Here is a 15,189-nt window from a genome sequence, read left to right as displayed (position 1 = left end):
GGAGAACAGAAAACTTTAAACATCTTCATCATTTCTGCAAGGAGTTGGAGAGAGGGGGAAAAACCAACAACAACATCCAGTGTGGAAGGAGGGAGACTCTACATTCTACAGGTGGGTGTGGGTGCATTTCCCAAAAAGACTTTGTTGTTTCGGTGGGGGGAGGAAAGAAGACCACTGAGGGCCGGAACATCGCGGGGGGTGTGTGTGTGTGTGTGGTAGTGTGCGTGGGGGCCGTGCTTACAACTAGGCCCCCCCCACAATTGGAACCCCCCCCACCCCCCACATTTGCCTAGCCTGGGATAGCTGGAGCTACCAGGCTGAAGATTGTTATTAATCACCCAATTAAAGATCGTTAGGAGTGCCTGGTGGCTCCAGCTACCCCAGGTGAAGACATCTTCTCCCCCCACCTGAAGACCACCCCAAGGACTTTTGTGTTTTTGCCATCTGGGGAGTGCACCCACCCACAGCTGCGAGGGGAGACCTGCCCTCGCAGTCCCCCCCTTCCCACCCCCCCCCCTCTCTCTTTCTCTGTTACTCTGTTTCTCCCCTCTCTCTCTGAGAGCCTCTTTCTTCCAAATTTAATTTTAAAAAACATTTAAGACAACTGAGCAGAGGGAGCAAGGCCCCTCCCCAATTGCCAACTAGGGGAGAGGTACCTCATTAAGGGCTCCTCTGCTCAGTCAATCTACAAGAGGCCTAATAAAGACCATTAAGGCCTGTGACTTTGGGGTGGGTGTAGCCCTTAAAGGGACCCCGTGATGGCGACCCCATCCACGCCGGTGGCAGGGCCAGCAAGGACGTATGCGCAGGCGGTGTCCACATCCACGGCACCTCCTGCGCCACCCGCTGCCCTGCCACCATTTAGGTTAATTACGAAAAAACACGGGGTCAAGAGCTACACTCACCCCACAATGACCATCGAGGAGTGCGTGCGGGCGATGGCTGGGGTAGTCGGCCCCTCGGCCATTGTCGCAGCCTCCAAGATGTCTGGGAAGGCCGTGTTCTTCCTGGGGTCGGAGCGGGCGGTGTCCCTGGCCCTTGAAAAGGGGCTCACGGTGGGCGGGACGTTCCTGCCGGTGGACCCTCTCGAGGCCACCGCGCAGAGGGTCATCGTGTCAAACGTCCCGCCCTTTGTTTCCGCTGAGCTCCTCCTCCCTCACCTACACCAACTGGGGGAGGTAAGGTCGGGGATCAACCCCATACCGCTCGGCCTCAGGGAGAACAGCCTGCGCCACGTGTTCTCCTTCCGCCGCCAGCTCTTTGTCCGGCTGGCGCGGGAGGACCTGACAGAAGGGCACTTTAATGTGGTGCACGAGGGGACTGCCTACCGCGTCTTCTGGACGTCGGACGGCGTGCGGTGCCATGCCTGCAGGGAGGTGGGGCACGTTCGCAAGAACTGCCCCGCCTCCAAGGCCGCCAAACCACCGAAGGCGGCCATAGCTGGCGCCGCCGCCACCCCTCCCCCTAGTTGCGTCCGCGTGCCGGGAGCCATGGGTGCGCGGGCATCGTCGGAGGCCTTTGTTTTCAGGGCCTCCGGCGGGGGGGAGGGAGAGCGTCCGAGCGGAAAGAAGGCGCGGAAGAAGGAAAAACATCTAGAGGCGGGTCCCCTCGGTGCGCCGGAAAGTCTGACCACCGCGCTCAGCCCAACCCAGTCACCGGCGAGCGCGGGGTGCCCCGAGCCCGTGCCCGGGCCCTTGAATAACACCACAGAGGGGCCCAGGCGCGGGCAAGAAAAGGAAAAGGGGGGGGCGGAGCGGGAGGCCTCGGCAGACATGGAGGTCTCCCTGACTCCGCGCGCCCCCAGGAACAAAAAGAGGCACCGCCCCAATGAGGCGGAGGGGGAACAACATCCCTCCGCGGAGGAGGCGGTGCCCGCCGCGTGTCCCGCGTCCCCCACCAGCGCCCCCAAATTGCGCTGCAGGCGCGAGGAGTCTTTCCCCGGGGAGGGTGAGGCAGTCGAGGCTGCCCAGCCGCTGCCTCCTGGGGAGGGCGTGGAAGATCTGCCTGTCGTGGGGGGCGTGGGGCCAGTGGAAGAATGCGTAGCCGCCGGGTCGAGCGTCCCGGGGACCGAGGCGGGCGGGGCCGAAAAGGCCGAACCTGAGCCCGCCCAGCCAATACACAACTTACCCCGGGATTTGCTCGACCCGGCAGAGAATGAAACAATTGATTTTAATGATACTGTAGATGCTGGGCCGGGGGGTGGCAGCGGGGAGGGGGAGGAACACCCACCCTCGCCCCTTACTTTGGAGCTGGAGCACTTGGAGGGCCTGGGGATTTCCTATGGCCGGGTCTCTCCTTGTTCTCCGGTTCCTGGGGCGGAGGGGGAACCCCTTCCGCTGTCATTTCCCGACCCGGCACCATTTTTAAAAGAGCCCAGTGGGGACTCCTCTGCCGACGATCCTGGGGGTGGGATCGGGGCAGTGCCAGGGCCGGTTGGAGCGGCCGGTTCATTTGCCGTACCTTGTGCGGTCGATGGGCCGGCTGCTGGCGGCCACCTCCCGGAGGAGGACGGGGACTCGGTGGGGGACGCGGGTGAAGACCTAGAGACCACCGCCAGGGAGGCGGTGGATCTGCTCGCGGCCGCCGCTGAGGCCCTCCTCGTTCCTGCAAAGGAACTCCGGGACTTTTTGGCCCAGAGCCGGGGTCGCCGCGACCAAGCCCGACTGGCCCTGGAAAAATGGTCCGAGCCGGAGCTGATCAAGGGGTCCGTCCGCGCCGCCGTTAAAACCTTGGCCGCGGGCGGGCCCTTGACAAAGGAGCAGCACCTTGAGCTGCGCGAGCTCGAGGGACTCCTCGCTGGGCTGCGGAGGGAGCGGAGTTCAACAAAAGACTTCGCTCCCTCCCCCAAAATAGGTTAAGGTAGAGGTTGCACTATGCTTTTGCCATGAAGATAACCATAGCCAGCCTCAACATCAACGGCGGCAGAGGGGCACGCCGTAGATTTGACAATTTTTCGCTCCTGCGGGAGGGGAAATATGCGGTGTGCTTCCTGCAAGAAACCCACACCGTTCCGGGAGACGAAGCCACGTGGCTCCTGGAATGGCAAGGAGAGGTCCGCATGAGCCACCTCACCGCCATTTCAAGTGGGGTGGCCATCTTGCTGGGCCCGCATTTTCAGCCGGAGATCTTGGGGGTCGAGGAGCCCGTGCCAGGCCGCTTGCTGCACGTAACGGTTCGCCTGGGGGACGTGCCGCTCCATCTCGTGAACGTGTACGCCCCTCATCCCGGCCCGCAGCAGACGCGCTTCTTTGAAGAGGTGTCCGCTCTTCTTGGCTCCGTCGACGTCGGCGACTGCATTGTCCTCGGGGGGGATTTTAACTGCACCCTCGAGGCGAGGGACCGCTCCGGTGCCCCGCAGTGCATGACGGCGATGGAGAAGTTGAGGGACCTGGTCGGGTCCTTCGACTTGGTGGACGTCTGGCGAAATCTCCACCCCGACTCCAGCGCCTTTACTTGGGTGAGGCCTGGAGTTGGATGGTCTAGAGTCGACCGCCTTTACGTGTCTCGGGCGTACGTTTCCTGCGTCCCGGCGGCCTCCATGCGGCCGGTGCCGTGCTCGGACCACCACCTGGTGTGGGCGGAGCTCGCTTCGCTCCGCGCGAGGACGGGGTCCGCGTACTGGCACTTTAACAACCGGCTGCTGGAGGACGTGCGGTTCCAGGACTCGTTCCGTCGATTCTGGTCCGACTGGAGAAGGAAGCAGGGGGGCTTCCCCTCCTTGAGGCTATGGTGGGACGTGGGCAAGGCTCACGTCCGCGTCTTCTGTCAAGAGTACGCGAGGGGGTCGACCAAGAGGCGGGCGGCCAGAGTCGGGCGCCTAGAAAAAGAGGTGCTCGACCTGGAAGCCCGTCTCGGTCAAGTCGTCCAGGACCCGGCCCTGCGGACGGTGTACGAAGCGAAGAAGGCCGCGCTGAAGGACCTGCAGCTCGTCGGGTCCCGAGGCGCGTTCGTGAGGTCGCGGATCCGGTTCCTGCGGGATCTGGACCGCGGCTCCCCCTTCTTCTACTCGCTGGAAAAAAGGCAGAGTGTCCGTAAGCAGCTCTTGACGCTGCTGGCCGACGACGGCTCTCTCGTCTCGGATCCGGAGGGCGTCAACAACAGGGTCCGTGAATATTACGGGGCTCTGTTCTCTCCGGATCCGTCCAGCGAGGAAGCGCGTAGAGTTTTGTGGGAGGACCTGCCGAAGGTCGGCCCGGAGGGCGCCGAAAATCTGGAAGCTCCGCTAAGCCTGGCGGAGCTGACCGGTGCCCTCGCCCGGCTCTCGAGGGGAAAATCCCCGGGGCTGGACGGGCTGACCGTGGAGTTCCACAGGGCGTTCTGGGACGTCCTGGGGGGCGACTACGCGCGGGTCCTGGGGGAAAGTCTGGCGACCGGGGAGATGCCCCTCTCTTGGCGCAGGGCAGTCATCGTCCTGCTGCCTAAGAAGGGCGATCTCCGCCTCCTTAAGAACTGGCGCCCGGTCTCCCTCCTCAGCACGGACTACAAAATCTTCGCCAGGGCGATGTCTGCTCGCCTTGGTGCCGTGCTGGACCACATGATCCACCCCGACCAGTCATACACGGTCCCGGGCCGGACAATCCACGACAACATCCATCTGGTCCGGGACCTCATCCATTGCTCCCAGGAGGCTGGTCTGTCGGTCGCCTTCCTATCCCTCGACCAAGAGAAGGCGTTCGACAGGGTGGATCACGACTATCTGCTCGGAACTCTGCGCGCTTTCGGGTTCGGGACGCATTTCGTCGCCCGGATCCGACTTTTGTACGCCGCCGCGGAGTGTCTGATTAAGGTTAACGGGTCCTTGACGGCGCCCCTTCGCTTTAGGAGAGGGGTGCGCCAGGGATGCCCCATGTCCGGCCAGTTATACGCCGTTTGCGTGGAGCCTTTCCTGCGCCTCTTGCGGACGAGGTTGACGGGACTGGCTCTGCAAGGGCCGGGCGTGGAGGTCGTCCTCTCGGCTTACGCCGATGACGTGCTCCTCGCGGTAGAGGATCCCGCTGACCTGCGGAGGATGCGTGAGTGCCAGGAGATTTACTCGGCCGCGTCCTCCGCCAGGATCAACTGGGAGAAATGTTCCGGACTCCTGGTGGGTCAGTGGCGGGTGGACTCCCTGCCGGAGGAGCTCAGGCCTTTTGCCTGGAGCACGACCCATCTCCTCTATCTGGGAGTCTACCTTAGCCCCGACGAGGAAGCCTGGCCGGCGAACTGGCAGGAGCTGGAGGCCAAGGTCGCCGCTCGCCTAGGGCGCTGGACAGGACTGCTCCGAGTGCTGTCCTACAGGGGTCGAGCGCTAGTCATAAACCAGCTGGTGGCCGCAATGCTGTGGTACCGGCTGGTCACTTTGACCCCTCCCCCTGCGTTTGTCGCCAAGATACAGAAGAAGCTGGTGGACTTCTTCTGGAACAACAGGAAGCACTGGGTCTCTGTCGCGGTCTTGAGTCTCCCGCTTGAGGAGGGCGGTCAGTCGTTGGTGTGCGTCAGCGCCCAGCTCGCGACTTTCCGTCTTCAGACCCTGCAGAGATACCTTTACGTCGAGCCCCCTCCTAGGTGGTGTGCTCTGGCGAGGTATTTCTTCCGCCAGCAGCTCGACCTCAATTATGACACGCAGCTCCTGTTTGTGAACTTGGGGGGTGCCAGGACCGCCCTCCGGGAGCTGCCTGTCTTTTACAGGGAACTCATCAGGGTCTGGAACAAAGTCTCCACCAAGCGCAGCTCTCCGCCGGCTGGAGTGGCGGCCGTCCTGCAGGAACCGCTGCTCGGGAATCCGTACCTCCACGGCCGAGGCTTCATGTGGCGGTCGGAAGAGAGGGCTGTGGCTGGTGAGGTGACCAGGGTCAGGGACCTGCTCGATGGCGGAGGAGCGGGCTGGATGGCGCCAGTCACGCTGGCGCGGCGCCTAAATTCTGCCAACGTCCGCCGCGCGGCCGATGCCATCGAGTCGCTAAAAACAGCTCTGGGCCCTGACTCCGTTAGGTGTATCGAGGAGGCTCAAGCACGTGGGGAGATCCCGTCCGAACTGACCCCCGTCCGGACGGAATTCCTCATCGGCGCCAAACCCCGGAACCTCCCTCGGGGGCCGGCGCCTCACAACTTGAGCCGCCTCGGGGAAATCCCCTCCGTGCCTTTCAGTTCCGCGCGGAGGGGTTTCCTGTACGGGCTGCTCCTGCACACCCTCAACTTTGCCATCCTCGCCGGCCGTCCGGACACGCCATGGCGTACCATCTTGCCGTCCGGAGGAGGCGGGGGTCCCCGATGGAGGGCACTCTACGCAGGGGTCCTCCCACTATTCATCGGGGACTTGGCCTGGAGGGTGGTGCACGGAGCAGTGCCGTGCAATAAATTTTTAAGCCGGTTCACGGACTCCCAGGCCGCCTGCAATTTCTGCGGTCTGGAGGAGTCCGTGTTCCATGTTTTTATTGAGTGCACAAGGTTGCAGCCCCTGTTCCATTATTTGAAGGGGCTGCTCCTGAAATTCTGGCTGCACTTCAGTCCCACTCTCCTGATTTTTGGGCACCCTGTGCGGAGGGGAGCGGGTAGGTCCGAAGGCCTCCTTGTAGGACTGCTCCTGAGCACGGCCAAGGGTGCCATCAGCCGGTCCAGGCAGCGGGCGGTCGAGGGGGTCGTTCAACCTGACTGCCTGCCTCTCTTCCGCTCTTACATCCGGTCCAGGGTGTCCTTGGAGATGGAGCACGCGGTGTCCACCGGTACGCTCGCGGCCTTCCGCGAGAGGTGGGCACCGGAGGGACTGGAGTGCATCATCACGCCCGGCAACCAAATTTTAATTTGATTTTACGTTTTAAAGTTTAATTTGTTTTAATTGCCGGTGCTTTTAGTGTCCCCTTCCCTTTTATAGGGGGCACCGGAAAAAATTTGATTTTAGCGCCCCAAAAAAAAAAGGAAAAAAAAGGGGCCTTGTAAATGTCTGCTGTGTCATCCAGGGCGGGTGGCACGGTTTAATGTTTTATGTTTTACAGATAAACTCTAAAAGAGTTTCATGCACAAGGATCCCCAGGTCCTTCTGCACCACAGCATGTTGTAATTTCTCCCCATTCAAATAATATTCCCTTTGACTGTTTTTTTTTTTCCCCCAAGGTGGATGACCTCACATTTTCCGACATTGTATTCCATCTGCCAAACCTTAGCCCATTCGCTTAACCTATCTAAATCTCTTTGCAGCCTCTCTGTGTCCTCTACACAACCCGCTTTCCCACTAATCTTTGTGTCATCTGCAAATTTTGTTACACGGCCACCGGACATCCCAAAGCGCTTTACAGCCAATGAAGTACTTTTTAAAGTGTAGTCATTGTTGTAATGTGGGAAATGCTGTCTAACTGTGATGGAAAGCTATGGGGCCTCATTTTATTGTGCGACCAGAGAGGCTTTTAATGGCTTTAGCAAGCTCTCACAAACAGCAATATGATAATGACCAGGTAATCTGTTTTTGTGATGTTGATTGAGGGATAAATATTGGCCAGGACAGCAGGGATAACTCCACTGCTCTTCTTCGAAATAGCACCATGGGATCGTTTACGTCCACCCGAGATAGCAGATTCGGTTTAACGTTTCATCCAAAAGACGGCACCTCAGACAGTGCAGTACTCCTTCAGTACTGGCACTGGGATATGGCATTGGACGGGGCCATAAAAGGAGTGGCGAGCGGCCCCTGGACAGCGTGGCGGCATACCACTGCAAGGTACAGCGCGAATTGATGCAGGAGAGCGACGGCAGCGAAGAGGGCAACTGGATTGGACGTCATCAAGGTCCAGGTCGCTGATTGGAGCGTGGGCAGGTACAGCAGGAATGGCGAGGTTGGGGGCGAAGGAGCTGCGAGTGATCGTGGAACGACATGATCGGGGCCCAGGAGAGGCGAGGACCCAGGGGCAGCACGGGCCAGTCCACCCTGCGATATGTGCATGCACTAGGTCTGTGCAGCAGAGCTGGTCTCCAGTCGTCTTGGTTAACCCTTGCCACTTGATCAAGACCTAGCTCTGTCAAGCCCGTGTGGTGGCTGGTGTGCAACGGCCAACCCACGTTAAAACAATCCACGCACAGGCATCTTCCACCCTTCGGGATGCAGTTTGGGACCTGGAATATTAGGTCTTTCATTGAAACATCTGTGAACTCATCCCTTTTTGGTGTGGAAGCAAGTCATCCTCGCTTTGAGGGACTGCCTATGATGATGATGACTGACACTGGGAGGGTCAGCCTAGAGTTTTGTGCTCATGAACCCACAACCACCTGACTACCCACTGAGGCACAGCTGACACAATTTATTCGAAACAGATTAGTGACTGTCAGAGGAACGTCACACGACCGCGTTAACCAATGCAATATAAATGTCACAGCGGAATTTCAGCCACCAAGGAGGCCCTTACTGACTGGCTATCATTTTTGATCATAGGCTTAGGCGGGTTTGTGCATGTTATTTGGCTGTCCGTACACAATTTAATAGAACATGCATTCTTTACATTGGAAATTACATTCTGCGATACTATACAAGCGCTTAGTCAGTTACAATAAATTCCGCAGCCTGAAATTAACTTCTCTGTGAAAACTGCAAAGAAAATTTGATACGAGCACATAAAGCATTTGCACAATACCACTGCTCAGTATCATTCCCAAACCGTTGTATTTATCCTTAGCCACATAAACCTGGGAACGCCTGTCAAATCAATTACAAAGCGCCAATGAATTGAGGGGCTTAAATGACGTTACAAATCCATGGGAGCAACATTTAATACTGACACCTAGCCAGTTTTATTTACAGCATTTTTAGGATAGTGAATTGTTTTATGCTTCTACCTATTATTGAAACAGAGGAGCAGGATGTGAGGAGATGGCTGTGGAACCTCACTGGCTATTTTCAACAGCAAGAATCTGGGGGGTCATTTCACTTTAAATCACCCAGGCGCGGGAAAATGATGGGATCGGGTTGAACGCCGGTTTTACACCCTGCCCGATTATAGTCCATATTTAAATCAGTGGGGAGCAAAATAGGACGAGCGTATAAAACGGGCGGCCGACCCGATTCAGCCGGGCGGGTCAGATTAGAATTGTTCCCCTCTGTGTAATTCGCTATCACCGTTATGTAACAATTGTTTAATACAGTGAATATATTTTTTGAAATAATTGAACACAAGGAGTGTCACAGTTGAAATTTTTCTAAAGTGCCTTCCATTCGCTGGAAAAACATCAAAGTCTTTTTCTTTTGAAACTAATAAATATTTCACCAAAAGAAGCAGTATTCTACCCTGGCGATGCAATGTTTAAGTACAGACATTCTGGGTTCCAGCCTTAATCTGGACCTGATACAGACGGATTCTGACTTCTCCCTTATAAAATTGCGAAAATGAATCTCATTCTGAATTTTTACCAGCTTGTGTTTTTATAAAGGAACTGCATAATTATTTGATATTTAAGTACACCAAATAAAGACGTCAGTAATGACATTACCAGCAATAATACCCGTGTCTGAAGGTCATGCTCCCAAAATTCATGCCAGTTTTACTTTGCGATAATCAATAAAAATTATAATTGTTTTAAATTTCCTATTTAAAAAATCTAGAATGGCAGCAGGCGGAGGCAATTCAAAAGCAGTCATTTAAAATCCGGATTCTAATACTACTCAGGAACCACTCGAAGCCTCATCGTGTTTTGGTTGGATGTTGTATGGGCTCTATTAGATTCCAGCCGAGGAACCACTTCATTAGCCATCATTCCAAATAGAAACCATCCAAACCCTTTGATTTAGACAGCAACCTTGTGAATCCTGCCAAGTGTGCTTTATTCCACATTATTACGATGATGCACATAAACTGGCTAACCTGTACGAGTTTAGAATCACAGAATAGAATCAGAACAGTTACGAGCACAGGAGGCCATCGAGCCTGTGCCGGCTCGCTGCAAGAGCACCTCAGCCAGTCCCGCTCCCCCGCACTTTCCCTGTAGCCCTGCAATCTTTTTCTCTCAGGTACTTATCCAATTCCTTTTTGAAAGCCACGATTGAGTCTGCCTCCACCACCGTCTCGGGCCGTGCATTCCAGATTCTAACCACTCGCTGCTTAAAAAAGTTTTTCCTCATGTCGTCTTTGGTTCTTCTGCCAATCACCTTAAATCTGTGTCCTCTGGTTCTCCACCCTTCCGCCAATGGGAACAGTTTCTCTCTAACTACTCTGTCCAAACCCCTCATGATTTTGAACACCTCCATCAAATCTCCTCTCAACCTTCTCTGCTCCAAGGAGAACAACCCCAGCTTCTCCAGTCTATCCACGTAACTGAAGTCCCTCATCCCTGGAATCATTCTCGTAAATCTTTTCTGCACCCTCTCTAAGGCCTTCACATCCTTCTTAAAGTGCGGTACCCAGAATTGGACACAATACTCCAGTTGAGGCCGAACCAGTGTTTTATAAAGGTTCATGATAACTTCCTTGCTTTTGTACTCTATGCCACTATTTATTAAGCCCAGGATCCTGTAAGCTTTTTTAGCCACTTTCTCAACCGGCCCTGCCACCTTCCAATGATTTGTGCACATATACCCCCAGGTCTCTCTGTTCATGCACCCCCTTTAGGATTGTACCCTTTAGTTTATACTGCCTTTCCTCATTCTTCTTACCAAAATGTATCATTTCACACTTTTCTGCATTAAATTTCATCTGCCACGTGTCCGCCCATTCTACCAGCCTGTCTATGTCTTCTTGAAGTCTATCACCATCCTCCTCAGCGTTCACTATACTTCCAAGTTTTGTGTCATCTGCAAATTTTGAAATTGTGCCCCATACACTCAAGTCTAAGTCATTAACATATATATCAAGAAAAGCAGTGGTCCTAGTACCAACCCCTGGGGACCACCACTGTATACCTTCCTCCAGTCTGAAAAATAACCGTTCACCACTACTCTCTGTTTCCTGTCACTTAGCCAATTTCATATCCATGCTGACACTGTCCCTTTTATCCCATGGGCTCCAAATTTGTTGGCAAGCCTATTATGTGGCACGTTATCAAACGGCTTTTGGAAGTCCATGTGCACCACGTCAACTGCACTGCCCTCGTCAACCCTCTCTGTTACCTCATCAAAAAACTCAATCACATTAGTTAAACACAATTTGCCTTTAACAAATCCGTGCTTTCTTTCCTTAATTAATCCACACTTGTCCAAGTGACTGTTAATTTTGTCTCTGATTATCGTTTCTGAAAGCTTACCCACTACCGAGATTAAACTGACAGGCCTGTAGTTGCTACATTTATCCTTACACCCTTTTTTGAAGAAGGGTATAACATGTGCAATTCTCCAGTCCTCTGGCACCAGCCCCGTATCTAAGGAGGATTGGAAGATTATGGCCAGTACCTCTGCAATTTCCACCTTTACTTCCCTCAGCATCCTAGGATGCATCCCTGGTGACCTATCTACCTTAAATACAGCCAGTCTTTCTAGTAACTCCTCCTTAGCAATTTTTATCCCATCCTGTATCTCAACTACCTCCTCTAGGACTACTGGCTACAAACACCAACACTGGTTTCGGTGTTGTAACTTCAGTGTAATTCTATGTAATACTCCTTTCCCAACTCGGACATCTCTTCCTCCTTTTCAAAAGCAAAAATAGTCCCCCATTTCCCTGTCCTCATACCCGATCTCTCTCCTAATAGCCCAAATTCCCTCTGTACCCTTCCCTTGTACCTGATATACATTCAGTAACTGATTGTTACGCTACCACGTCATGAACTTAAAGGCAGAGTTGACTTTAATTTGAGTTGCATCAAATGAACTTTTTGCCATGCACATCCTAGGTTTCTAGGATGTATTCATAAGCATAAGAACATAAAAATTAGGAGCAGGAGTGGAGTAGGCCTCTCAAGTCTGCTCCACCATTCAATAAGATTATGGCTGATCTTCGACCTCAACTCCACTTTCCCACCTGATCCCCATATTCCTGGATTTCCTTAGTGTCCAAAACTCTATTGATCTCAGCCTCAAATATAATCAATGAGTCCGCATCCACAGCCCTCTGGGGTAGAGAATTCCAAAGATTCATAACCCTCTGAGTGAAGAAATTCCTCCTCATCTCAGCCCTAAATGACCAACCTCTTATCCTGAGACTGTGACCCCTGGTTCTATCTCTACGATCGGGAAAACAGCTTCTCAGCATCTTGTGATCATCATTTCAAATAGCTCATATCAATCAGACAATTGATGTCAAAATCAAACCAATAGGCATGCAGAGAGAGAGGGCCCACAGGAAAAAAGATTACAGAGGCATATCAAAAAGGGTGATTAGAGCAGCAAAAAAAAAAGAGAACTGAAATGAGTATATAGCTGTGGTGACCCCCACAGTCGAATAGCCTGCTGTCATTCACTGTGGAGAATCATATTTGAAGAATGGCACTGGAACAAGGTAGGACAATGACAGAAGGCACCCTTAAAAAGTACAGCAACAGGAAAGGGAAGGAGTAAGAAATAAAAATTTGGATTTATATAGTGCCTTTCATGGCCTCAGGATGTCCCAAAGCGCTTTACAGCCAATGAAGTACTTTTGAAGTGTCGTCACGGTTATAATGTAGAAAACACGCAGCCAGTTTGATCCCACAAACAGCAATATGATTATGACCAGTTAATTTGTTTTTACTGATGTTGATTGAGGGATAAATATTGGCTAAGCCATCAGGGATAACTCCCCTGCTCGTCTTCAAACTTAGGCGGAGGGGTTTTTAACGTCCAGCTGAGAGGGAGGACGGATCTCAGTTTAACATCTCATTCAAAAAACGGCAGCTCGGACAGTGCAGCACTCCCTCAGCACTGCACTGGGAGTGTCAGCCTGGATTTATGTGCTCAAGTCTCTGGAGTGGGACTTGAACCCACAACCTTCTGACTCAGAGGCGAGAGTGCTACCCAATGGAGAATTGCAAGCGAGGAAAAATATGAGTTTGTTCGAATATCGAAATGCAGCAAATGAGTCTTAACCCCAACCTCCAACAAGCCACCTCTTCCATCAGCGTGACATCGCTCTTACACTTTCATTTTTTATTCCCTCACTGTCCCTGTGGCCTATCTGAGGAAGATCGCATTAAACTGGAGAACTGCTATGTGTGGTGTCTGCTCCAGGCTGGAATGAGACGGCGCACGCACAGATCACTGGCACAGAGAGGCAATAATGAAGGTGTGTGGGGTAGGAGGGCGAGGGAAGCAGCACACTAGAAATGTCTTTAATGATAGCCAGTCTGTTGTTCATGCCTGGGCGGTTTATTTTCATTTACTGATGGGTCGTCATCTAATTGGCAGTCGGAATATCATTTATAAAAGATGAAAAGAACACTGAGCCAATGCTGGAAACAGGAACAAGTCACTCAGCATCGGATAGAGGTCAAGACTGCGATGGGATTCTACGTTAGAGGTCAACTCTGCTAAAGTGTCCCGTCCTAAACCTTTATTCCTTAATTTATTTGTAAATATTAAGAGTATAGACATTTCTGGTATCATTTTTGCTGCTGTATCACTCTTCACAGTCTGAAGCTGGAATGATGCACGAGGTTTGTTTCAGGTATTAAAGGTCCTGTCACTCTCAATATCGTTAATTCTATGAAATCGGACAAAGGACCGATTATTATTAGCCCTAAGATGCCCCACACTCGCTCCCCAGGCTATTTATTGTCGCTTGGCCGGATTATTGTCTTTAAATTCGTCTTTTTTTTATTCGACTGAAGGGCGGAGCAGAGCTGTTTCCAGAAAGCGCTGCAAGAAGAGCATGGAAAGATTTTCCAATAAAGAAAATAAAATGCATTCTCTGAAATCTCTAATAAGCACCCCCACCCTAAACAAAATTCACAGAACAAACAACGTGCTTACAGCAGACAGTTCCCGTTATGCTGGGCACGGAGTACACAAATAGTTCCAGTGCAGGACAGTAATCTGTTGCTTATTTTGATATAAAACGAATTTGCTAAGCAAATTAACCTGGAATAAATCAATCCTGAATAATACTTGCATGTGTGGGTGAGAGAGACACACATTTGCACCACGTATCACAAAAATTGCACTCTTTGTTAAACAGAAATATAATTTTTACTTCCAAAGGAAGACAGCTCCAATTCTGCCTCTGCAGATTCATACTTTGGTTGTGTCTGGGCGCTTTCAGCAAAAGTCCCCCACTGATATTAAGAGCACCGACTGGCAGGAGTTATTATTAATAATAATATTTCCTCTCTTTTACCTTACGCAGGAAAGCCATTCGTGGCCGATATTGCTGACCCTGAGTGCAGTTCTTGATAGTCATGTTGCCTCCGGTCTGTGGAGTCTCGGATTTGAGAATGAATCGGATCCCAGTATCCTTTTGTATCCAAGTGATGCCGGGCTTGTGCGCAGACTCGTCGCTCCTTGCTGCCAAGGCAACGGCGGCTCGCGCTCCGGGGCGGGCCACAGTCCGGCTGTCAATCAGCCGCCCGGCGCACATGCGCACACGCACTTGCCAGGGACACATAAAAAGAATCAATCTGCAAAGAACTGCACTTGCAACGCAACAACCACTTGCATTTATACAGCGGCCTTTTAAGGTGATTGGCAGAAGAACCAAAGGCGACAATGAGGGGGAAGCTTCTTTTTAGCAGCGAGTGGTTAGGACCTGGAATGCACGGCCTGAGAGGGTGCTGGAGGCACATTCAATCGTGGCTTTCAAAAGGGAGTTGGATAAGTAACGCCAGGAAAAAAATTGCAGGGCTAGAAAGGGCGGGGAGTGGGACTGGCTGAGGTGCTCTTGCAGAGAGCCGGCAGGGGCTCGATGGGCCGAATGGCCTCCAAGATTCTTATCATCATCATAGGCAGTCCCTCGGAATCGAGGAAGACTTGCTTCCACTCCCAAAGTGAGTCCTTTGATGGCTAAACAGTCCAATACAAGAGCCACAGAACTCTTTTGGGGGAAACGAAAACATTAAATCGTGGCCCACCGATCTGGGGGACGCACCAAACATTTACAAGGCCCTTTTTTTTTTGTTTTTTGTATTTTTTTTTAAAGTTTTTTTTTTGGGCACTAAAATCATATATATATATTTTTCTACAAGTGCCCCCTACAAAAGGGGAGGGGGACACTAAAAACACCGGCAATTAAAACAAATGAAACTTTAAAACATAAAATCAAATTAAAATTTGGTTGCCAGGCATAATGATGCACTCCAGTCCCTCCGGTGCCCACCTCTCGCGGAAGGCCG

At 52.6% G+C, this 15,189-nt stretch overlaps 1 protein-coding gene across 1 annotated transcript in view; it reads right to left on the bottom strand.

Moving 5' to 3' along the window:
* rgs9b (regulator of G protein signaling 9b) overlaps positions 1 to 14,272 on the bottom strand; it is a 104,533-nt gene extending 90,261 nt beyond the window's left edge. Inside the window, exon 1 of the mRNA XM_070857855.1 lies at positions 14,199 to 14,272. Coding sequence (XP_070713956.1) covers positions 14,199 to 14,261 — 63 coding nt within the window. The 5' untranslated portion in view covers positions 14,262 to 14,272. The remainder of the gene's footprint in view (positions 1 to 14,198) is intronic.
* Between the last annotated feature and the right edge of the window lie 917 nt (positions 14,273 to 15,189).

This window comes from Pristiophorus japonicus, chromosome 16 (genome assembly GCF_044704955.1).
Source record: "Pristiophorus japonicus isolate sPriJap1 chromosome 16, sPriJap1.hap1, whole genome shotgun sequence".
Lineage (NCBI taxonomy): Eukaryota > Metazoa > Chordata > Chondrichthyes > Pristiophoridae > Pristiophorus > Pristiophorus japonicus.
Note: the sequence above shows the minus strand (reverse complement) of the source record. Positions and strands in the feature narration are given on the sequence as shown.